Below are 26838 nucleotides of genomic sequence, written 5' to 3'. Positions count from 1 at the left end.
TAAAAATCAGCCATTGCCTTGTGTGTCAGGCAGGAAAGGAAAATGATGATACTTGGCAGAAAGAGTACAAAATGCTCTTCCACACCAGAGCAGCATCAACCTGTCCCCAAACACTAATTGTAATAATGATGAGTGCTTACATCATCAGTGTTTGTTGTGTTGTCAGTCAGTGGGAGACTTAATGACACATCTCTTGGATATTATTCCAAAAGAATGACCTGGCAACCAGGTTTAATAGCCCTGAACTGGTCACACTATCCAGCAGATGATAACACAGTGGAGGTGGGTCTTCCCAATTATGGGTAAGTTCTAAAAGGAAGACCAGCAGAGATTTCAAACACAGAAAGTTTTAGAACAAATTGGACTAAATAAATCAATTGAGAAACATGAAGCAATTCTAAATGCTTATTATAGTAATACTCTAAACAATGTTTGCTATGGAAAACCAAGAGATATAGGTAGAGACAGAGCACAGGCCATTGTTACAGATATGATTAAAGTAATGTGAGGGGTCAATGTTAAAGGCTAAACTTAAGCTTAATTTAAGGATAAAGGTCTGAGAAAAAAGGTCACATTTCCTTATCTCATAGTCACATATTTGATTTTTTAAATCCTTGTGAAATTACTAATGAATACTTTGCATTACTGTTAGCAGTCATTTCCAAGAGTAAAGGGCCTCATTTCTGGGGTGAGGTTTTTCTTTTTTTTTCTTTTGGTTTATTTACTTTTTTGTTTGTTTTTCTCATGTTCTGAGCTTCAGTTAGTGCTTTCACACAGATGCACTGATGCTTCAAAGTGAGTCCTCCATATGACACCTCTCAATTAGTGCACACAACACATAATTAGAAACAAAACAACCAGCCCTTTTCAGCATTGTTTTAGTTTTGTGTCCAGAGTTTTATTTTATTTCCTATGTTGTGTTTAGAGTTGAATTTGTCTCCCTGCACTGAAAGCACCTCCAGGAAGAACCTAAATCCCTGCAAAGCCACAAGCACCTGAAGCAATGTATTATTAAAGATTTCCAGTAAAGAGTTAAATTAAGATCATGACATGGTGTCTGGATCTTCCAAAAACATCATGTATCAGCTAAAGAGCAGATATTTTCCTGTTTCTTGGAAGCTCATGAACCTGCCAAAACTGTGAAATGGCAGCACTTGAGAAATGTAATATTTTTTATGTAACTGCTCACGTTTTTGTGGGATTTTTGTACACATTTAATAACCTGGTTTCTGATTTTTGTTCTTGCACTGAGTAGAAAATAACACTTTAACAGAGTACATTAGAATACCTATTTAAATCTATGCAGACTTCCTTTCCTGTTTGTATTCCCCTTGCATGCATTCAAGTGTTTAATAAGTGTTCTCCATAATTACAAATTCTTAGTAACTGCTCTATATTTTCCAGGTTTATCTCTTTCCATAGCAATGGATGTGACACTTGGTACAAACAAGAAAGTTGTATGGTGGGGTGGGAATGGGAGGGTGAGCATCCTGGGAAAGCTGGCACAGGAGCAGGGAGCTCTTGCTTTTGCCTATCAGGTTTGTTTCCAACATCACAGGGAGAAACAGGCTGAAAATCCCAAGTACTCAGCATCCTGGTTACCCTACACGATTGGCAAACCTGGGTGTGTGGCCATATATGAATACAGCAGTTTCTTCTGTAAGAATATTTTATAAGGATAGAAGCATGAAAGGAAAGGAGAAAAAATGGTGGCAGAAAATTTGCTGTGGAAAATAGAACCACTGAGGTTTCCACATGGGTAAAATGATCTAGAAATCAGATGAAAGCTTAAGCATAATTCAGTGCTTTGCTGTAGCAACTAGGGAGGCCAGATTCTTCCCCTATGAAGTAGATGAGGTGCTGTGAAATATACATATATGCTATAATGTAACATATTATAGTTATATATTAATGAAAGAATATAGAATTATTTTATCAAACATTATATAGATAGAATATATAGAATATTATAGATATTATATGTATACACATGATATATATAATATATAAATGTATATGTACATATACATATTTATGTATATATACGTAAAACATATATATTCTATAATACACATTACAGAACATATATGTGTTCCAAATCAACAATTAAAATAGTATTTTAATCTTGCCTTTTATGAGTCCTTCTCTGCTTTTTATCAAGGAAACATGATGTAGTTTAAACACTGACTCATAAGGAAACTCAGCTACATACATTGGAACTAAAATAAGGAATCTGACAGCTTTCTGTAGAGCATAACAATATTACTATGGCACAAATAGTCTGCTGCACACAGAGTGCTCCAGAAAGCAATTGCCTTAAATCACTATTGTGATTTTCTTTTGCCAAATATACCAAGCAAAGCATGTGCAAACAGTAATTAATTTGATTAATTTTGTCTCCTTTCCTCTTCTGAACCGTCTAAAAACAGATGACGATTTTTGTGAAATTATGTCTTTATTTTGAGGAGTTTTGTGCTTATCCTGTTTATCACTTAAGAGCAATATGTTGTGACTTAAGTGAAGGTTTGAAGTTTAGTCCTAAACAACCTCAACAAAGTTCTGCCATATTCACAACACAGCAAAATGAAGAGCCCAAAATTCCCAGAATCAGTGATGAGAAGCCCAACATGAAGATTTTCAGGAAGGAAATACTCATTCAAATTCTGATTCTTGGCATGTTTTCCAGTGACAATAAGAGGCGATGTTGTTTAATATCAGGTTTATTTTTGGGATTTCTCTTTTTCCATTGCATTATCAGATTTTTAACAGATGTGGGGCAGTTTTGAAAATAAACCTGTATCCAACCACCTTTCTTTCCTTCAAAATAAGCAAACAAAGTGACACGTGGCTATGATCAGTGGCATTTGAATGAGATGGCAGAGATACCTTCATCCTCGCCCAAAGAGACAGGATTTTGGCAAAAGGTATTAGTGAAGACAGACACTGACTTTATTTGTAAATTCTTAGCTAACAGGGTTACAGGGTGGGCTTTCCGGTATAGGGAAAACCCTCTATGTACAGGATGGGATCAAAGCTCACTGCAAAAATTTTGTACTGCAACTCCAAGTGCTGCTGCTGCATCTGTGATGTGCCAGAATACTTTTTTTTTCAAAGGACAAGAAAGCTGACCCTGTTTCCTGGCCTGATTCCAGCACAAGCAATTAAATTTCTGCCATCTCAACAACCCCTGCAGTTCAGGTTGGCACAGAGTTATTTGCTGCTTCCTGCCCCGAGTTGTCACCCAGCACTGATGCCAGCTTGTGAGGAGGTGCCAGAGTCAATTCTGGGATGGGCTGCCCAGCAGCAGTGCGTGAAGCCTTGCTCACGTGCAAGACTTTGCAATTATTGTCTTGAAAGCACCTAAGATCATCAATGCTTGTCGTTCCACCATCATCTCTCAGCAGCTGGAGAAAATCTATCTCCTTTTTGTTATTGCAAATGACTAAGCATTGAAGAGCAACTTAAAAAAACATATACTTCCATGGCATAACAGCATAGAGGGATAAAATGAAAACATTTGTACATATCCACCCATATTAAGCTTCCTCCTCTGTGTTTCAAATCTGTTCTCAGGGTGTACAGGAGAAATGAGAATAAATGAAAGAAAATGTCTGATTCCATGAGAAATTCCTGTAAAGATAAACCCCATACATTTCAGTATGCTTGCTCTCAAGTTACAACTACTCACTAACACACCCCAGACTGAAGAACAAAAAAAAAAAAAAAAAGTAGGGTTACCGCACTTGACTATTTTACAGCATCAGTGAACAGTTTTGGAAAAAAGCAGCAATGCCTGTTTCCTGGGTTTAGCAGAGGGCCCCTGTGTTTTGAAGATGCCAAGAAATGCAGCATTTTGGAAAAGCAAGAACTTCCCTAAGAGTGGATCTGGCACTCTAAACCCAGACCTCAAATAGCTGATCTCTGTGTTTGTACTCCAAATAAGTGGTAGGAAGCAGCAGTGCTTAGCTATGTAAGTATCTTCTCTGAATATGCAATCAGGATTGCATAAATTACAAAATTATGCCAAAAAATAACTGAAGGTGAATAAAAAGAGGTCTGGTTAAAACTGAGATGGCAATTCATTCCCTAATGTTAACATTATGTCAGATTAATGTGCAATTTCCTTTGCGTTTGGGAAAATCATGTAGGTGCGGACATCCTCTCATTACTCTGCTAGGTGAATTACGAAGCTGTCATTAAAATAATTACCAATGGAATAAGAAGGAGAATCAAACATTTACTTCAGTGTAATTATAAACCCTATTTCCTACTAATGTGGGTAATTTATCTCACTACTATTAAAGGAAGTAGAGTAAAACATGTGCCTGTATCAATACCCTATTAAACAACAATCACATATCAGTGAAACAGAGACCCTACACAGAGCAGAATATTCAGGCAGAAAGAAGTGGCTATTCCATCTGCTCTACAGATAGTCTCTGAAGACTACCCACAAGGAAAAGTAATTGAGAAAAAGATCCAAGTCATAAATACCTTAGCTCATCCTATGAAACAACTGCAACTGGAACTAACAGGATTTTCTAGTATCTCCTCTATTTCACCATGTTTTTTTTCCCCAAAAAAAAGTGTGGTATGTTTGCCCATTGTCTCTGTACAGGTTTCTACTTATTTTAATTTATTTAGGTATAGCACAAATGCACTCTATTTTAAACACCTATGAAAAGGATGTGGAAGAAAAACCTCTGAAAACCATGTCAAAATCCACATATTAAAAGTAATAATAATAATAAAAAATTCATAGCAGAATACTTGGTAGTTGGGCATCCTTCCATACTAGGAAATAGGTTTCTCTATAAAGCAGGGGAAGAGAAAACCAAATAGATCAGAAAGACACAAGAAAACTACACTAATCAGTAAATCATTTTGATTTTACACTGCTAATAAAAAATATCTCTCAGATTCAAACTCAGTTTACAGGGTATGAGCTTTTTTTACTGGTGACGTGTGCACAGGGACTGATATTAGCCATGAGGTATCTTAGCAGGTTCCAGAGCACTTGGTATTCTAAAGAGCCACAGACAATAGTGAACCGAGGTTTATTGGATGCCTCTGACGAGTCACCAGTGCAAAGATTACTGGTGCAGTGACTACATTTCCAAGGAAAATAGTGACAAATTTAAGGTCTTATTATGTTAGCTGAAATAAAGCATCTTTTTCTTAAAATGCAGTGCCTTCTACAAATAACTGATTATTGTTATCCTTCCTGTTTCTTTTTCTTTCAGTGCTTTATTATTGTGAGCCACATTATCTCAAACCACTTGTATAAGGCTCTGGACTGCAGGTGGCACCATTATGTCATTATGAAATGAAACAACCTTATTCCTGAGGCAGGTAGGCAGAACAGAGTACTCTAACCTAATTAGTGACGTACTCTGTGAATATGAGGTATGCAATCTAATACCAGTCCTATATACATATAGGAAAAACAATTCTCTCTAAGGTGAAGATTAGGAGGTATCATCTGATGCACACTGTCAACATTAGCTGAAGTAAATGGAGCTGTATAATTTACACCAGCTGAGAATATCCCATTGACCTTCAATGGCCTTTGGATAGGGCCCTCAGAAGGAACACCTGAGGAAAAAACCCCAAACTGCAAGCACAACTCTATCTTTAAAGCAGATGCTCAGGAGTAAAGCAGATGCTACACTACAGTTAATTCTGATAGGCATTGGTTGAAATGAAGAGCAGATATAATGATGGAAAAAAATCAACCTGTGATATTTTCAGGAGTGTTACTAGAATGAAAAAGGTTGCTTGCTTGCTCCTGAGGAAACTGGATAAATTCTGTGCTCATAAGGAGTAAGCAGTGTACCAGGAGCCCATATAGTACACAACTCCCATCCTGTTAGAAGTTAACTCTCTCCTATGAACAGATAACAAGAAGTTTCTGGTGCATCTAGCAGGAAGCCAGAGATTGGCTTCACAGAACTACTTGGAAAGAGAAGGAACTCATAACACGACTTACCTTATTTTGTGCTATAAGGTATGTGAAAAATACATTACACCCATGGCTACATCGAAGGTGCTCAAACCATGGAAGCTCTGCAGTCAGAAAAGGCTTTTCTCTGCCTTTCACATGCATACACAGAAATATTTCCAATTTGTGATGACTCTGCTGTGTACAAAGACACTGATTCCCAGAGGACTTCTGCTGAGCACTCAAAAGAGGTACCTCTTGCTGGCAAGGAGACTAGCATGCAACGTGTACAGCCCACAAAAGCATTCACTCCCACTAGGTGTGCACCAGCATGTCAGCAACTCACTGCACTGTATTTCTGCAGTACCGTGAGGAAGAGTTTTTAAGTCAGTAAAAGCTGTCAATCTCCCTGTAAACTAGCCCCCACCTAGCAGTTTGATCAGTTATTCCAAAGCCACACAAACTGTCCCCAGTAGACTTCCTCTGGATGCAGAAAAAGTATTTCTGCTTAGCAGTCAGTCAGTTAACAGTCGAGATACTGTTGGTGAGGCTGAGTAGTCGGTGGGGATTCACAAGTGCAAAGATGAAATCGAGGGTAGAATCTCTCAGGAAATACAGAGACAAATTGGTAAATAACCTTTCATATGAATAGGCCGGAGAGTACTCAAGGCTCAGAGAAATCTGTATTCCAGGAAATATAACATTATTTAGGATAGAATTTTCTTCAATATTTGTCATACACTTTGCTTTCTGACTGCTCACAGAGTAGTGTTAGGCTTAATTCCAATAGTGTATAAAGAGTTGGCATGGTTCTTAATGGAGATTCAAATTATTGAAAACAGATCTTGGACTTGAAAGTGGATTTGCTCATTTTTGAAGTCATAATTTCATTTTAGTGTTGCACTGTTCATGTGAGTGTTTGCACTCACTGACATTTGAACAAAGATGTCATCATTAAATTCTCATCATTATACTGCTGCATTTAGGTGGGAAATATATGTACAAAATGCCTCATATTCTGAAAATTACCTGTATGTACCTAAGCACAACACTCAGTGTCTGGGACTCCTAGAATAATCTTGGGCCAGGAGTTACCTTCTGTGGATTTGCTTCACTCATCTGTTAAAACAAAGTACCAATAATCAGGCTGGCTACGTACTTTTCCCAGATATGTTAATGAAGGCTCCAAGCAGGACCTGTTGCTCCTCTTAAAGGGATTAATTTTTATTAAGACTTGTTGGTTTCTCATGCTATATAATTCTAATTCCTGTCCTTAGACAACAGCCTGGATATCCTGCATATATCTATGATCCTGCCTGTTACATCTGTCCTGATAAATAAGAAACTCTTTTCTAATGAGAGCATGGGAAACATGTTTTTCTCTCCCTGGAGGTTTTTCACAATTTCAGAAGACTCCCTCCTCCTGTATCAGGACAAACCCAAGACTGTTAATACTTCTTTTAGGGATGGTGGAAGGAATAGAAGACTGTGTTTCTGTCCTGTGGGTAATGTCCTTTTTTATCTTGACTTTTTGCTCCATAATTTTCCCCAGTTTTGAGGCATGGGCTTTATCCACTCTTACAGAAACTATTCCAGGCTTCTGCTCTGTGCTTCTCTCTTGTTCTTCTCTGTTGAAGCTGCTTTGTTTTGCATAAATCTTTAAATATTTATTAAGGCAAGGTTTTGAACCTGAGTTTCCCACATCAAAGAGAAGCATTTAAATATCATATGATGGCATCAGCCTTCCTCTTGTTCACTCCCCCCATTTTAATTATACAATATGGATCTGCTTCAACAGAAAAGACTGGGAAAGCCAGCTTGCAATTAGTCAATAAGTGAATGACTTGTATTCAAATGGCTTCTCCACATCTCAGCCAGCTGTTCTGGGCTGGGGACTCTCACAGTGCTAATTGCTTCCTCCCTTTCTTTCTCTCTGTTATTCCAACCAGAATTTCCCATCCTGCTTAAAATATTTCTCAAGGAAATTTTTTGTCAAAATAGGAGTTTTTCCATGAATTTCCAGATGCAGTTAAATCAACTTTTTCTGGTAAAATTCTCTTATTCTACTGATGCTTAGCAGCCATCACAAGTCTTAGGCACAAGTGGCAATGAGCCCTGCTTCTACCACTGATGTAATCTCAGTCAAGATATTTCTGTATACATTGTCACTCTTCCCAGCCAGTGGAACTAGCAAAAATATAGACTTAAGGTGCAGAACTGCTTGGATATGTAACCTGACAGTGCCCCCACCCGCCTTAAACCAGAAGTGTGCTGCAACTTGTCAAAAGTATTTTAACATTTTAAAACTTGACCTCCTGGAGTTTTGTGACTATATCTTAACTGATGTATAAAAATGAGTCTTTGTATATATGAAATAATTTTCAGATCATAAGGTAAGCAATAGTATATAAAAATGTTATGCTTTTGTTTTAGTTCTATAACTTGCTGAGTTCTAATTCATTTTTTTGGACAAGGGTGCTTTGCAGTGTTATCTGAGTTAAATGCAAGGTTTAGGCTTTGCTTTCTCTAGTTCTCAGGGTGGTCATATTGTTATAAACCACCTCAAACATCACAAGTATATAAAATAATTCATTGTAGGGTGTTTCAAAATCTTTCAAAGGAGTGCTCTGAATAAATGCTCAATATCAAACCTATGAAGTAAATGGGTTATGAAAGGATTTGTTAGCTCCACACATTGGAACTGTGAAATAAAGAATTACATTTAATGAATGTACAAGAAAGCAAAAAAGAAGAGGAACGGCTTCTTTCAGTGGTTATAACTATAATCTTCCATTCACTTACAGAAAAATGGCTATTTTTTTATTATCACAACATACTTGAAAGAGTTACAAAATTGAATGCAGTTAACATAATTCTCTTTAAGAGATGTGCTCTTCACTGTGTTAGAATATCCTGTCTTTCAGAAGAATTGAAAAATACCACAGGAATTGATCAAAGATGACAATCAACAGGCCCCTACCAGGAAATATGATTTCTGCCTCTGCTTTGTAAAATTTAAGAGATGATTTAACAGACAGTTGAGTTCAGAGGAAGCCTAGATGCATATCTAGCCAAATTATAAAGTTGAGATACAGAACTAACTTCACAAATAAAAAAAATTCATTGGAGACTTGTGATTTTGAATCCCCCAGTTAGGTCTCTTCAAGAGATTTTTCAGAGAAAAGTACTGAGAACAAACCCCTTTGAAAAATCAAATCTTCCTAGATTGCCTCAGGTTAGGTACATAAAAATAATTGGTACTTTTTAAAAATCCCAGGCAAAAATCCCCAGTGAATTTCAGTTAAAAGCACTTGAATCAGGCTTAACGTCACACAGTTTCAGTTTACTTCCAGTTTAGGGACAGGGCTGGAAGATAAAAACTTCTTTCATGTTTAGTCTCTAGTTCTACATATTAATCTAAGAGAAACACTGTTAAAAAGGTGTTTTGAATTAAAAATATTAAGGTCCCTTCCAGGCTAAATTTTCCTACAGTTTTGTATCCATCTATGGGCATCTAGATCCAAAACAGTAATGGAAGACCACATCATTACTGTCATTTTTCAGCGGATACTCCTGACACTTAGGAAGGTCTATTATCCAAATACTCAGTACAAACTCGGGCCTGAAGAACACCTGCAATTTCATCCCAGCTCAGAAAGCCTTTCCATGCTTTAAGTCACTACACTGATAAGCTTTATTCATGCTCTTAATACAGTAGATAAAATATGGAATTCTGAAGGGGCATTGGAAGTAAATGCAAGGTTAATAAAATCTTGATGAAAAAATATGCTTTAGGAGTGACAGGAGTGACAATATCACACCGGCTAACCATGATGTCAGAACTGAAACAAGGATAGAAGTGGATGGAAAAAAGTTAAGGTAATATTCCTGAATATTACAATGTATTATCCTTTTTGGATATCTGATTGTCCTTCTTCAGTTATCAGTGCAGAGAAAAAAATAAAACAGTGAGTGATGCTCAGACATGTATTTGCTTTAAAGTAGATTTGATACATAATTCAAGGTAATGTAGGAATAAGATGAGATATGGATATTAGAATCAAGTATTTCTTGACAGATCGAACTTCACTTGTATTTCATTACCTCAGATGTGATAGCCATTGTCAACAACTGAGAAATGTATAAACAATTAACCCCTTTTTGGAGATCACTATGAAGCAATGGAAATGCCAAAGGAAAAGGAGATTCACATAATCTCTCATAAAAAAACAATTTGAAAAAGGGAGTCTCACTGAAATGTCTCTATTTCTGTCTCTGTGAGTTACGTATGCGAGAGCAAAGGAAAAGATGGGCTAAAGAGCACTACAAAACCAAAAACAAAGCTGCAAAATAACTTTCTTTAGCAGGTATGAGCAAGGATACTGCCTGCTGCTGGAGTGCTGTGTTCAGAGTGAGAGGACTTGCACATTTTCTGTTTTAAAAAACCTAAAACTGAGGCTTAATCAGAAACACCCCTGAGTTCTGAAACAAACGTCCATCTCTGAGATGCTTAAGATTAGCATGGTCAATGAGAACAAGTTTTCATTAATTGCAATACACAGGACATGGGTCATAAGCTAGAAAGAAAGCTTATGAAAGAAAAATAGTGACCATTTTAATTAAAAGCAGGGTTTTTAACTGGGGCAAAGAGGAAAGAGGGAAAAAAACTTGATAGCTTGCTGTTTTGTTTTTCTTTCCAGAAACTACTACATCTTTTTTATAGATATAATCACTCAGGTCTGGAACAGGAAAAGGCACTAAGGAATTATTATTAGCATGGCAATGTCACATGGAAAATTGATTTTCAAGGAGGAGAAGCTTTAGGAAGCTTGTTTAGCCTTTACAAAATCAAAGTGTAAAAGAGTATAAAAGAAGCAATTGATTTTTGCAAGTAAACATTTTTATAAACTCCAAGCACAATTAATTTCAATATAGCAGTCTGTTCATGTTCATTGAATAAAATCATTCATGCTTAAATATGGTTATATTTCTCCATTGCAAGAAAAGAAGGTAAATGGAACATGCAGTTGCTCCTTGTAGTGCTGTAACATTCATTTTAGTAACACTCTCCTCCAGATGAAAACAGTATTTTATCACAAAGCCAATGACTCTGCAACATCTTGACTAATATTCCAAATTTACAAGGTAATTTAAGATTCCCAGAATATAATCAAGATACGTCATTTACAAATGATACAAGGTAGAAAACTAAAATGACGAATCAATGGCCCCTTTTCATACATGACAGCTGGGAGGTGCAGATCTTACTTCATGAAATGTATTCTTCCAAAACATGGTTTTCAGCAACCCATGAGCACCTGGACAGCAAAGATGCTGAATTCATACTGCCTGTTCCCCAGGAACATCACCCTGGGCTTACTACTACCCAGTTTCCTGGAACAGAACTGTGGGAAGTGCTACTTTAACTGGAGGTTGCAAAATATATTTCAGCACACTGCTCTGTTTGATCCAAACTGATAAAAAAAAAAAATAAACAACAATAATAACTTTTTAGAAAAAATTATTATCTCTTTGAAAAAAAAAGAGTAATGGGCATTAATTCCAGTTTTAAAATTTAAAGGAAGAGAAGAAAATTTATCTATTAAATGTTGTCTTGAGTAGCAAAAAATAACATTTCGTTTGGGGGGCACTTCTTTTGATTAATAGTCTACTAAAACTGTGATGGATTCAAATTGTTTTATGTGAACCAAGCAACATGATTTGGGGAAAAAAGTTGAGTTGAAAATCCTGAACCAACTTTAGCCCTTTGTGTTTATGCTTGTTTGGCAAGAGGTATCTTCAGCATTAATGCAGTATAAGCAGAGGGATGGGTGAAAAAGGGATCTGAAAAAAGGATGGGTGAAAATTCTGCCAATATCTTGAGGTTTTCCTTCAGCACAGTGTTATGTTGGCATAAACAGGCTGTTCAGTAAGTACTCTTGTGGGATTGCTGTTGTAGGACTCTTACTGCAGACTTGCACAGATGCTTCTGTTTCTTCTGACAGCAAGTGGAAACACACATCTAAAAGTCACAAAAGACTCCTAGCATCACTGGATTTTGTGGAAACTTTCCTAAAAGATGCAGGGCAGTATTTTAAAAAAATTATAGTAATTCTAATTGTTTTTAACAAGTAAAACTTGTGCAATATTGAGATATTGGAGCAACAGATTAATTAAAGCCGCATAAATTAATGGACTGATGAATAAGGAAGGTGAAGGAAGGAAGTCTCTCCTGGCAACAGTTTACGGAATAGTGCTTACAAAAAATACATATTTTCATTTTTATTAGTCCTGGCAAACAAATGAGGGAAGCTTTCATTATGAAAAATATGCCTACATTTTGCAGAATTTACTGGAATCTGTAGTGTTTGGGGTTGTGAAGGACCCCTGCATCTGCAACTGGGGGACATATATCCTAAATCTAAAATACCAGAACTGACTTCACTACCAGCCTCTGCTAAAGCTGCATCCTTTGAAACAGAAACATTGAAAAATTAAATGAAACAAACAAGCAAGCAAAAACAAAACAAAAAAAACCCCTTACCCTAACCAAACCTAACCTAAAAGAAACCACAGGCAAACCTCTGCATGTCTTTTAAGATGAAAGAGTGCTTAAATGTAATACTCTGTAGTGAAAACAATTGGTTTTACAAAAAACCTCAGCTTTTTGCCTATGAAGGAATGCTAGTCTATACAAGACTGACAAATGAGTGTTCTTCTTCAGTTTAATTCTTTTCCCCAATCTTCACTTTTACATCCTAAGCTCCTCTGAATATCCAACCTGCAACTAATCTTGATCTTAAATTTGGTGGCAAGCCTGTCCCTGGGCACAGGGCAGTGACAGTGACAAAGTGGTGATCAGAATAATGGTTTGCCTTCTGTAGGAATGAAGGAAATTAACAGCCAAAGGAATCAGCACAAGAAGCTGTAGAGAAGACAGATCAGGCTCTTATTTCTGTATCATTAAAGATCGAAGGAAAGAACTCAAATGTCAACAACTTTACAAGTACATGCTTAATGCTCTGAACCGCCACGAAAATGGGAGCAAGTCAGCCTAGGAGAGCATGCAGGGAACATCACATTACCAGGATCCTGTATTTTACTTTTGCAGGTCACCTTAAAGCTATGTAGTGTAGAGGATTTAAAGCTCTTAAGGAGATTAAGAGTTCAAGAGCTGTGAACAAACAAATTTAGGCTACTAAAATCACAATTCTAAATTTTAAAATGTGCATGAGATGATTATGAGTATGAGTTAGTGATTTTTAATTATTTTGTGCAAGTTTTGCATATTCATAAGTCTGCTTGGAGAAACACATACTGCATTCTGATGAAGAATGCCATTATCTCACACTCTCAACACAGCCTCAGCACAGCACAAGACAAGGTTACAGGGGCAGGACATGACACTGCAGCAGACTCACAGTTTCAGATGTCCACAGCGACACAGGGGACTGATCCTTCCTACAGCTTCAGTTCTAATCACCTGTGGCACCTTCTGCTGCCCAGACTGCTTCACCCCTGTCCTCCCCAGGGCTGGTAAGCTTTCATCTGCCCCAATTCCTCACACCCAGCATGGCATGGGGAACGGCTGGAGCCAAACCATGCTTCTGCTTCCCCACCTCAGCCAGCCTTTGCCAAATGTCAGAGCTGGGGCATCCAAGGCTCCCAGGAGAGGGACAAGGGAGGGAAGAGGTACGAGCAGTAGCACAGGGATCCCACACTGAGGAGGAATTTGGAAGGCATTTAGGCTTTGTTACCATATCCAGGACAACCACAAGGTGAAGTCCCCCATGGCTGGATCCTGACTCTCCCCAGACGGCTCAAAGTGTTGGAGAGCAATCACCTAGAGAGGAAGGACACACCTTCCTCACAGGTATCCCTGTCAGATAATCTGATTGTGTCCTTACACCTTCCTTTCTTAGGGGCAGTATCACAAAACATTTGGGTGATCACTTTCAGCACTGCTTGGATCAACAAAACTCATTTATTAATAACATTTATCATCAGTCTGAAGCAATGTTCACACAACCCCCCTCTTCCAGTTCCATTTTATTAATGCATAATACTTGTGGTATTATGAAAAAATACTCTTGAAATCTGAAAATTGGCAATATTTTACTCCCATATTTTATCCTAGTCAAAAATTGAGGACTCATTTCTGGCATGACTGTAATAAAGCATTTTATTTTTCCAATATTTTGAAGTGCAAGGGTCTGAAACATTGCTGTCTGTGAGAACAATTGTGTCTCCCTAATGTGAGTAGCCTACTTCTCAATTAGCCTGTAAAAATAAACCTGCCTTTCCAGACATTAGTCACCAGACTGTCAGATGTTTTGCTTGCAACTAGAAATGGATTCATTAAAAAAACAGAAGTAGCTGATATCAAACAGAGATTCTGTTGAAGGGCAGTATTTTTATAAAAAATGTATAAGGTGATATGTACAAGAAAGGAAGGCAGGAGAGGGTTGTGCATGTGTAACCAGGGTCAGTATTTGAATCGGGATGAGTATTTGAAGGCATACACAGAATTCCCTACGCTCTACTACCGCTGCCACAAAATAGTAAAGAACTAGACTGGCTTATCTATGTGTTTATACAAAGCAAATGAGATGCACTTCAGCCCTAAATAATTCATTTACCTTTTCATAAAATTTTACTGGAGAATTAAAAAAAAACAAACTTGCAGCATGACAAACTGACAATATGCACATCAACGTCACATAGCTACTTGCTATGAATATGCAGTTTCTCAGATAATTAAGCCCTAACAATTTAAAGGTTCTTCAAATGAAAATCAGCAAAAAATGAAGCTTGGACTTCATTTTGAAAGCTACAAGTATTCATCATAAGAAAATAATAAAAGTACATGGTACCTGTATCATCTTTCTGTCAGATGCTAGTGAACACCTAGAGAAAGGGATATTCCTCTTGACTCCACCACTTTTTCACAGTTATTGGCAGTGAACAACTTTGCACTCTTGTGAAGCTGGAAAAAGCAGCTAATAGGTGCTGTTAAAAGCTAGCCAGAATGCAATAAACACGCATTAATTTGTCTACTCCAACTTTTTAGCATATTGACAGATTTTGGCCTCCCAACATTCTTTGACAAAATATCTCTGCTCCATCATTGAATTGTGCTGTATAAAAAGAGAAATACCTTTGTGCCTGGTCATAGTGATTTTCAAATTCATGTGCCCTGAGGACAAATAATCAAACCATTCCCTCATAATTTCCCCAAGTCATTAATGACTTCAGAGCTACCTTTTTAACTTTTCCTACCATAGAAAGAAAATTGCTATCAGCAAATCCTGGAATTTCTCAGAAATAAAATCAATAAGGAGACTCAATAGCACCTCTAGGCTAGTAATGTAATGGTTAACAGTGTGAGAGGTGATTAGTAGAACTAAACAAACCTTAGGCATTTGATATCTAGGGTTGTCTAAGAGATCAGCTGCTGATGCTGTTGCTGTTCTATATTGTAACTTCAGACCAAGGAAATGTGGAGTGTATGGGGCAGGCCAGCCATAGCCTTTTATATCATCTCTTCTAAAAGCAGGCTAGAAGACTCGACAGCCTTACTGGCACTGCTGAGAAATGATTTCTAGCATTACTTGCCTTCTCTTCCACTCAAGAATATATGGGCAATTTATGTGCTTTTCAGGAGAGGAAGGATTAGCATGTTTGTGAAAGGAAACACTGTCATTTCGTTAATCTCAGGCAAAGCAAATACAGTGGCTGTCATGCTCAGGACACAAAACATCCCCATGGTCACAAAATAGTCTTATGCTCAAAGAAGCTTGCACATCCTTTGAGGTGTTCTGTGGCAGCAATGAGCTGAATACACCAAGCTTTGAACAATTCTGTTGAGCAAAACTTCTATGAATAGCATGGCGGGAACAGCTAAATGGAAAGGGAAAGGATGGCTGCACCTCAGCTGGCTGGTCAGAGAGAGGCCCTGAAGAGCACAAGAGCTGGGGCTGGCACGGTGGAAGCTCAGCAGATGAGAGTCCAAGAGAACGCCATCCTCCCAGGCTTCCTGAGGGACACAGCTGTGGCATTGCTCCTGGTGAGCAGGCCATTAAAATAACTCCACTGTCCCTAGTGAACAAGTAGCTCTTGATTTCTCTTTGTCTCGGGGGTACTGGGATGGAGGTGTCCCAAAGGAGCTTTATCCCAACATCAAATCCTGCTCAAAGCTCTGAGCTAGTGATAGCAAACACTGTGGCAAAACTTCCCTGGTGTGCTTTAGCAGCTGCAACACACAAACAGAACAACAGCTACCCATAAGCACAATGAAGTCTCTGGTGCCAGGAGCTGTGGCTTCCTCTAGTATTACCACAAGGAGGGCTGGTTTTATTCATGGAATCCTGTAGAGCACTGCCATTGAGCAATTTCAAAATTGTTGGGACAGCCAGCATACATGAAAACCATGCTTAACTTAGGGTAACTAATTTAGATTTGGTAAGGCAGATAAAGCTTTTTTTATTGCAAAACATAACTAGCTATGTCAGGTGCATATAAATTATATTATGCACCTGACACATATAGATTATTATATATTATACACATGTACTTACACTTTACAAAATGTGTATAGCATCCAGCTGGGAGAAAACATGTTTTTGGTAAACTAAAAAGGCAGATCTAGATTTGAACAGAATACATGTTAGATGAGATTACTGGGTACAGGAAGGGCTAAATACATATTTTCAGTGCGAGACAAAGTTCACACTTTTCAAGTAGCCACTATGTAATAAGACATTTTCTAAAATACTTACATTTAGACACACTTAATACTTATTTCTGCCTTGGTGGTGCCTTGAATATCACAAAAAATTTATATTTAGGCCCCTGAAGATACTTCTATTTTTTTTAAACAAATTTATTATTTTGTCTAAAATTTGACTCTGCTAGGTTCTCTGAGAGTACTACAACTTAAAATAAACATATTTTATTATTTGCACCATGTAGCCATTTTCACATGGTAGTATGTTAGCATATAAACTATCAAATACAATTTATAAGTAGAATTTTAAGGTAATCTTTCTGTTTAAAGTATGTAGTTCATTGCAATGGCTACATTTATTACAATATTTAACAACAAGAAAAGAATTTCTGTGAGTGTCTAATTTTCAATTTACACAGTAAAAAATACATCTGGAAAGAAACCAAAGGCCTTTGTGAGTTGATTATATGTCAGCCAATGTGAGGCTTTGCTACTTTATAAGAGACTGAAATGAGATTGTCTAGAAATTGCATTCCCTATTTTTTCCAATCTCGACAGAAAGAAATGAAAAAAAAATAGGAAAAACTGGTTAAACTTCCATTTTTAATATCACAGGATGCTGTAAGTCACACAGTAAAATGTCCTGTAGACACAAAGGCATGAAAATGTTGGATTTTCTTTAAGATACACAAAACTTAAAATTCTCTGACTACAGCATTGAGCTGCTTTACCAGGTTACAGCTATGCATAATCCTGATCTGTTTTAGTGAAAGCAGAGCTTCATTCTATTATTTTAATTCAAAATGGTAACACTTGTTTCTAAACTCATACAGAAAGCAACTCTGAGCTTATTCTGGGGTCTGTAAGGATGTTCAGTGCACTATCAACACAGAGATATGAAAATTGGGAAGAATGTAGAGGTCATTTAATTAATTGGCATCCCATATGCCCACCCTCCACTATGGAATGGTCCTCATTACCAGGGCTGTGCTTTGTTTCATTTTAAATGGTCCCAGGGATGGGATTTAGTGCTCTATCAGCTATTCCCCTGTGAGGGAACCAAACCTCTGATTTCGATTACAGTCAGCAGCACTTATAGGAGCCTCTGCTTCATTTCAGAGGATTAAAACTCAGTTTCAAAGATAATGAGAAAGAGCCCTTAAAAATGTTTCTCATACTGATGGCTTGCACAGCAAAGCTGTAGAAGCTTGTATTCATTTGTCTTGGGATGGAACCATGGAGCAGTAGGCAATTTGAAGGAAGCCCACAAGAAATGCAATGTACAAATAATTTGGAGGCAATCCTCTTATTTGCAAAAGAGAAACAGAGAAAACACTCCTCAGATCCCCTAATTCAAACAAACATAGTCACACAATTTTTTTTTGTTTTGTTTTTTGTCCTCTCTGCCCTTGTTTCAGACTATGAATTCTCCTTGTAATGTCAGGGTGAAATTTCATTTCTCCCCAAAAGGTCATACAACTGGTGGTTCTGGTAAGGAACAGGAAGTAAAAATCTCTTTTCACGGGGTGAACTCTGAAATTTGGTCTGTCAGAGTCATCCAAGGTTGGGAGAAAGACTCCTGTCCCTCACTACCCTGCCCATTTGATTTAAATATACCAACTGTTCAGCCTTCTACCACCTTCTGCCACCTTTTTCAGCACCCAGGCCCTTGGAGATGCGAATATCACCTCTTTTCTTTAGAACCACAGTGTATCAGATGATCTCTCCTTGTGCAATGCACTTGGACCCTTAATTATTGTGACAACACTTGTTATTTAGAGAGCTCTTTCATCTTCAAAGCACTTCACAAACATCAATTAACCCAAATCCAGATTAATTAATGTGACAATTAATTTGCTATATATCCAGCAATTCCTGTAATGGAGAACAAACTAGTGGCTATTAAAGTCACTGGAATGAGTTCACTTGACTCCAACAGATATGGGATCAAGCTCATTTCTTGAGTCTATTTCTCTCTCTTAAATCTTGACTGCAACATGGTATTTTCTTTGCCAGCATCTTCAAGTTTTATTCTTTAGCAAGAATAAACCTAAGGAATGTTAAGAGAAAAAAAAAAAAAAGGAATCTGTAAGCTGAGATCACACACAGTATGAACCAGTTTTTGTTTAGGGGTCATCTTAAATCTTACACTCCACCTGTATAGAGTTTATGAAGATTGATCAGGTCAGTCCTTGACACATTCAGACAAGTCAGGGTTCCGAACACACTCCTACAATTAGTGAATTCAGAAAGTGAATTAGTGAATTCATATCATAAGCCAATTGCTAAATTATAGATTAATTGCTAAATTATAGATTATAGTAGTTATAAACAACAGGGTGAGTGGTTGCAGCAAATTCCCCACAGTCACTGTAAACCTTATGAAATAGACACCTAAAGATTTTAATAATCAGTGTAGTGCCTGTGGTAGCACTTCTCTCTCTCATGTAGAGAAAGCAAGGGCAATATGAAAGAAAAAGGAAAAGAAACATTTACTTGAAATTAAGGTTTGATGGTATTTATGCAAGAAGGTCTAAGTCACTGCCTTTCACAATGTGTTGATAAATTTTATAATAATCCTCAAAATAATGCATCATTCTCTCTGAAGACTGTATTAAAACTCCTATGTTCATGAAGCAGTAAGCACTTAAATATTTCTCTTAGCTTACTAAATATACACCTCATCCTAATATTTAAGCCTATTTGTTTTCTTTTAAGCACCAAGAAGGAACTTTCTATTATCCAAAATTATCAGCTGCACACTCTAGTTCTAGAAGAACTTTGCTGAAAATTCACAACATTATAACATCCTTGAAGTGGCTAATAAATAAATAAATATTATTCAAGCTATAAAGAAAGAGTGGCCTTCTCCAAGAGTGAGGCAATTATTCTACAGATTCCAGGAAAATGCTTTGACCTAATGAAAAGGAAACAACTCACTGAAAAATAAATTTGAAAGTATCTTTTGATTCATACTAAAGGCATGTAAAGGTCAAGTCCCTCTTCTTTATTTTTGAACATTTTCTACAAGAAGGACTCCATTTGCAAACACCTCTTCAATAACACCAGGGTAAGCAAGCAGGGAATGATTGGCTCCACTGGCATTAATTTGGTGAGTAAATTGAAGGGAAAATGTAGAACTGCTTAGTTAATCAAGTATGACTGAAATCACCCAATCAAGAAAATAACCAGCACATCTAGCCTGTGCTGTAATTTGTTCTTGGTGCCAGTCTCTTTCTACATGGAATTAAAACCCCAAAGAAAACAGCAACAATAAATGAGCTTTCTCTTAGGGAACAGTATAAAATCCTTCAGTTCATGCCTTTCTAATCATCATTTGACACTGCTTGAATTGCCTTTTAAGCCACATGCTTTTCAAAATCCTGCAGAAATTATTGCTGTTGACCACAAACTGTATCTTTCCATACTAGTGCTTCAAACACTCTGACAGCTAAACTGTGAAAGAATAAAAGCACTAATGGATTTGTCTGACTATATTATTCCTTGTATTTTAACCTTTACTTGGTCTCCTTCACAGGTTCTGCTCAGTTACTTTCACTAGTGGCTTTCAGAGATACTGAGGGTTTATTTTACAGTTTATAATGCACCTGTATAAGCAAGTATTAGAGGTCACTGAAAACTTATTGATCTAGGAAACATAGCCACAATAATTCAGAGAATATCAAAATATCCACTGCTATTCACTTTTCCTTAACTCAGAATGGAGCAGACATTCTATAAGAACCAATTTCTTCCCCTAATGATCCATAATTTTGCATTAAAGAGTCAACACTTCTAAGAAATCAGAAGGAAACAGAAGGTTACAACTGTCTGAAGAAGACCCAACATTCCACCCCCAAAAACGCAATAGCAGACACTGGGGAAGTGATTGTTATATTAAGAACAAATTATCATGTAATGATTTTAATTAATAAAACTAAAATCAAGTGATTATCTATTTGCATGCAGAACAATGCCAAGATCTTTCTTGTAAGCTGTGGAGCTTCTTCTATTAATATTGTAATGAGGTTCACATTATATAATAGTATCAACAAGGCAGAAGCAGCACTGCGTAGATTACTAATTTAAGCAAAGTGCAGGTCTCTCAAGAAGACCTTGTTAAGAATGACCTACCCAAAAAAATGTAGAAAATTCACATTGGAAAGAGACCTATTTAGCAAGATCTTAATATGGAAATAAATTGAAAATGACCTTAAAGTCACCTGGAGAGCACCTTGCTAGGACTAAGAGCATCATAGGTACACTGGGGTTTACAAAAATATGGAAGAAGACTTCTCAGCAGAAACCCAAACACTGCATGTGCTAAAACACAGCTACTCCAGCAGATCAGATAGACAGAGCCATGGGAGTCAACTGGACATAAAAGAAAATGGAGAGGAATGGCAGAACCAAGTTTTAGCCTCATTAGAAGAGCACAGGAAGAGGCAACCTTCCCATGGTTACCAAAAGAAAGAAACACTACTTTCTGGGAGCTTCAGGGTGCAAAGAGCCATTCAAACACACACACAGAGGCCCTATAACCCAGTGTATGGAACAGCCCTGGTAATCATGGCTGTGTGTCCCACTCACAACTGCACCAATTTCACTGTGATCAGCACCTGTAATCTGGGTCATGCAAGGATGAAGCAGTAAACAAGCTGCCAACATTGATATAATTGCAACAGACAGATTTTTGAAAGGTAGAAAAATACCTAATGGACATGCTTCCTTTGAAAATTTCCCCTGTGTAGGTGGAAGATGGAAAGGGCTTTCTATACAGATATGACATGTGCTTCCCACTCTCCTAGCAGCTTATCAGTTCACCTCAGAAACATTTTTATTACAGATTTATTTTCCTTAGTTCCTACTTTTCCCTGTGAACAGAACTTCGTTTGAGGAGGTTCTCTTCTTCTCAGCAGGAGACAGAATTATTGTATGTCATATGCCCTGTTTGGCCTTTGGCTAACAAGCACCTTGTTAGGCATTTATTTACCAAGTATTATAGCACCTAATACCAAAAAAAAAGAGGGGATTATTTTTCTGTATACATTCTCAGGACTTCTCTAGAGAAAGAAGAACCCTGCAACTATAGAATGGGTGGGCAGTAAATGATCCCTACCAGAAAGTAGCCACAATATAATCTTGTATTTCAGATAAACCATTGACAGCAACATAACTCACATGCTGAAGCCAGATTTGAATGCCAAATTTACAGGAATTTCAGCAGAACAGACTAGGATAAACCTGCCCTCAGAGTACAATCCTCACTCAGATTTGTCAGTAGTCACTTTTGTGATTTGAAAATCTTTACATATCAGAAAAGCAATGTGCTACTTTTGGATCTAAGAGGTATTTTGTTCCCTTCAATGCATATACTAATTGTCTGTCCTGTTAGCATTAAAAGAAGGTATGATTGGCACTGAGGCGTGACCAGACTTCTTGGATTTACTGTCTGGGAAGAAAAGCTCACTAGGTTCATAAATCTAATATATACTTTTCATAATAAAACCTAGAGCAGCAATAATTGCAATAAAGTTTTACAAGATGTCCTGAGAGGAATAAAATGTTCATTATTCTCTGCACCACAGCTAAATAAAGCAAAATTAGTTTTTTCTTTAAAAGCCCATAAGGAATTAAAATTAACAGACTTTGTAAAGAATGCAAAAAGACTTTTGGCAGACCCTAACTATTGGTTGCTTTGATTTTAGTGACCTTGCTCATCTTATCTTTCTAAACAGACATTTTAAACCAGAAAGTTTCAAATGCTCAGACAGTGTAAAGACTGCTTTGTGCGCAAGACTTATGAAGAGCAAACTTCTTGTAAACTGAATGACTTTCTGTGAGTTGTTCTAGGGTACTTTTCCCATGTTAATCCTCATTCCCCATTACACAAATCTGACCACTAAGCTCAGTACCCATGTGAATTCAGTGGCAGAGATGAAGGGCCAGGATTTCAGGCTTCCAAACAGCCTACAGACATAAACCAAAGGTAGGCACAATTGCAAGATGTCTGCAGTTGAGGATTTCCACAAGCTGATAGCTCCCTCCGAGCCCTTCTGGTGCCTCTTTAAGCCTTAACTTCGATTATGCCTTCAGAATATATTAAAAACTAACAGCAGGAAGAGACACAAAACTACCCAGCCTTATGCAATTACTGTTCACAGTGATCAAACAACCTTGGCAAGAAGCTGGTGCTCAGCAAGGCAGCTGGAATACACTAAATCTCCCCCACATTAAATAAGGCACAGGGAACTCTTCCAACACTTAGCAGTAACATATTGCTATATACTTTATGAAGTGAAACAAAGCAACTGAAGTCAAACTTTCCAAAATATGGTAACACAAAGAGGGGAATGCTTAGACAATCAGAGTAAATCAAAGTATAAACATTCATACAGTGCTATACCAGTCACAGACACTCTATCTCTCTAACTCTTATAGTTTTCACTCTTCTGTCCTAGCTGCCATCCAATTCCTAGGTTATAGACCATCTAGAGAAGAAGCAAATAATTATCTGACAAGTATTATATGCTGTCTCTCAAACACAAGTGTTTTGGGTGGCTCTCTACCATAACAGCCTTACACTCACCAAAAGTTATAAAAGGCCTGAGTTTGAAATAAGTATCAAGCTTTTTATTATTTTACATCTATAATTAGTTTTAAAATATTCCTGTACTCATGAATGATCTGATGCAAATCTTAGTACTTTTAGCTTTTCTGCAAATGGCTGAACTGTAGCCTCAGGCAAATACTCAGATATCTAAAGCAGGGCTGCAAACATTTGCATACACAAACAAAAACCACAAAAAATTCTCCAAAAAAGAGGGAAAAAAAAGACTGTCTTGAAAATTCTCAGTAGGTTCATAGGACCCAGCTTGCTCTGGTTTTCTTCTTCAGCCATTCTTTCACTGACTTTCCCCATATCTTCTCTGCAGGCAGTCCTTAGGGACAACTCTTGTTCCTCTTCACTTCTCCCTTTTCAGCCTGTCTTTTGGCAGCTTGTCTGCAAACAATTTTGACTACTGTCTCTGCTCATAGCTCAAAAGACCACCTTTATTCCCAGACCCATCTTCTCCTGCCCACACTGAAATCTGAGCCTCTTATAGCTCCTCACATCAATTTCAGAGATAAGAGCATTTTTCTCCCTGTGGAACCTCATTTCTCTACCCTTATGGACTTGCCACTTGTTCTCACATCCTAGACTTCATATTTTGTTTGCTTCTCTTCCTAGTTTTCTCACCTAAGTGATTTCAAGACCACATGTACACAATGTGATGAAGGCAGTGCTGTGCTAATTCTGCTTTTCATTTCAGCAGCAGAAATCTGATCCATCTCTTGACTCAAATTTATATGTTGCTCCATAATAACAGGGCTAATTTTGTGAATCCAAGCATTCATAAGACAGCTTTTTTACCCTTTCCACACATCTGTGGAAAGGTTAAAAAATTACAGTGAAGATGTGCACTGTAACATATCCTCATCAGCATTTTTTTTTTCCATCTTCACAGTACATCCTGCAGTAAGTAAGGAGTGAAAAATGACAAGTCCCCTTCTGCACGGTTTTGCAGCTATAATGATGAAAGAAATGTTTGCAAGGACAAAATAAAATTCTATTAAGTAATTTGGTATAGTAAGAAAAAAAATAGTCATACTTTTGGGTCCAATATCCTTTCATCAGGTATAAAAGTCTGAATAGACACTGCAGACCAGTGCTCTTTGTTCAATGTTTTTTAATTTAGCATTAGCCTTAAACCTGGTCAGAAGATAGAAACAATTGGATAAAGACTTGATTTAAGCCAAATTAGCCAAAAGCAGATGATTTTTTCTATACAAAGCTCCAGGTTCCCAATTATCTGTCTTTCTGCTGACTAGAAACTCTTTCATTACTATGGCACATGTCTTTTTGTGGCCATCCTATTCTTCAAGTATAATAAAAAATCTCCTATTTCAGTGTTTCTTTTACAGAAGGCCTCCAGATATAGAAGTGAGGAAATAGTAGTTAAAATTGTGGTAGAGTTGCCTCTTCCCCTGAGTATACTTTCACCAGTTAAATGATGCTGGATTTAAATTATCCAACTGATTGGGAAAAACAGCCCCATATTTTTTGAGGTTACTGTAAGAAATATAGAGCATAATCTACTGATTACAGTGGATTACCACTTCTCTGCATCCTTAATTTGATTATGGTAATCATAATGCAGCTGTGTGATCATCTTTTCCGTCAAAGAAGAGGGAAGTGCAGAATAGCAATCTACAGTTGAAAAAGAGAGACCAACTTTTGTTTTCTATGAGTAAAATATTAAAAAAGTAGGAATTACTTCTGACCTTTAGCCTGCGATCCTGGTCTCCACTGCACAGAGAATTTACAGACACTTTAAAGGTCTTCCATGCTGGATTTAAGTTATTCATCACAACCTGTAAGTGAAAAGAAGAAAGAGAACCCTTAACATTTCCACATCTCAGCAGAATGCTAACAAGAGCCACAATTCTCAATACAGTACATTCACCAGCAAGAGAAGAAAGCAGAGCTCAGCTGGAGTTTTCAGAACTACATCCAATGAGATATGAGTCCTTGAGCAACTGGCAGTTTCTAACACTCTTCGTCTGCAAAGCCCCCAAAAGGAGCAGGAGTGGGAAATGTACCCATACACACCCGCAGATGATGCTACAGACATTGCTCCAGCACTGCCACGCCTCAGTGGGAGATAATTGACAAGGGAAAGAGTGCAGAACTGAACTGGAAGCAATGGAAGACATGCAGGACTGGGCAATGGGGGTGGACAAGATCAATTTACAGGCACATTGTTTGCCTTGCTAGGAAAACTCTGTAGACTCCATAACAGGTTTATAACCCCTAACATCTGCCACAGCTCCACCCTATACATCTCAATGCTGTTTTTTTAAGACAGTGCCAGTCATTACCATGGAGCAGTAATGCCACTGGGTGATAAGAAACAAATGTTAAGCACCCAGATTATAATCCCTGAGAGGATGTGGGGAAGAAGTAACATAGTATTAATGGGAAAATATTATACAGTGTGTAGCTGGGTTTGGGGTAAATCTAGTATTTCTATCTCCTGACCTTCCAACAAAATATCTGCCAGTTTAATTAGGTTTGGACTTTGGCTTCATCTTCCTTTACTGTAAGGTGCATAAGTCAAGACCTGATACCCATTAGTTAATGACAGTAGAGTGTAACACTAGGAAGTGTTTTTAAATGTGTTTGCACACCTACATTTAAAACCAATTCCCTTTGTGACATGGGAAACATAAACTACGCCTCCTAACAACCCATCTGTGTCCTTGGAATGTGAATTCAACTCTATTCCTTACCTCAGTCCTGTGAACAAGTTGTTGGGTTGCATCATCATTCACCCGAAAAATCTCCAGAAAAGGATCAGATTTGCTGAAAAAATCCTAAAATAAAATATAGGACAAGTTACTCTTGAGGCTTCTATTTCTTTGAGCTTTTCAGGCACTGGGTTCTTCCCTGACTGCTAATGAAAAGGAAGAGTAGTTTTAGTGAGACCTCTTGGTGTTTCTCAGCAATACTTCTTTCTTGTCCTTGTCTCACAAGGATTCCCCCATGGTACTGTTGTTGTTCTCAGTTTGACTATTTAATCATGGCATGCAAAACTGTAAAATGTCATTTTACAATCTCTTTCCTTCTCTACTCCCAGCCCAGTTTTCTGAGTATTAGCTCTGTCATCAACCTAGCTTGTTTTTTTTTGTCTCCACACCTGTTTGATCTTTTGCCACCAGTTTTCTAATGCATTGCACTTTGAAGCATATTCCACACTGGGGCTGCATTTCACACTTTTCACCTACCCTCTCAAAACAGAAGTTAATTGGCCAAGACATTGTGCTGCTACCAACTAACACAAGTCTGTCACAATGGATTAGTGGTGGTTAGAGAAGCAAGTCCTCTTCAGGATGTGGTAACATGACCCATGCTAATATGACAAACAGAGCAGTGTAATGCGGGAAATAACTCGATATCTCTAGGCAAATCTGTGACAGACACCAAGGTTCACATTCACACACTGCAGAACACCTTCTCCTAGTCTTGTATCCAGCTAACAACACTGAACTTTCTTACACAAACCTAAATAAAGTTACTTTTTATAGTGCTGCTTCACTGTGGTTACAGGATCTCTTGTTTCAACATCTC

At 37.6% G+C, this 26838-nt stretch overlaps 1 protein-coding gene across 2 annotated transcripts in view; it reads right to left on the bottom strand.

Moving 5' to 3' along the window:
• CPNE4 (copine 4) overlaps positions 1-26838 on the bottom strand; it is a 225344-nt gene that overhangs the window by 62470 nt on the left and 136036 nt on the right. For both annotated transcript variants that reach the window (XM_039707996.1, XM_039708004.1), the window contains 2 exons: positions 26001-26084; positions 24993-25082 (listed from right to left, as the gene is read on the bottom strand). In XM_039707996.1, coding sequence (XP_039563930.1) covers positions 24993-25082; positions 26001-26084 — 174 coding nt within the window. The remainder of the gene's footprint in view (positions 1-24992; positions 25083-26000; positions 26085-26838) is intronic.

The sequence above is a fragment of the Passer montanus genome, unplaced genomic scaffold (assembly GCF_014805655.1).
Source record: "Passer montanus isolate IOZ18808 unplaced genomic scaffold, ASM1480565v1 scaffold10, whole genome shotgun sequence".
In the NCBI taxonomy this organism is placed as follows: Eukaryota; Metazoa; Chordata; class Aves; order Passeriformes; family Passeridae; genus Passer; species Passer montanus.
This window is presented reverse-complemented; position numbering and strand designations above follow the sequence as displayed.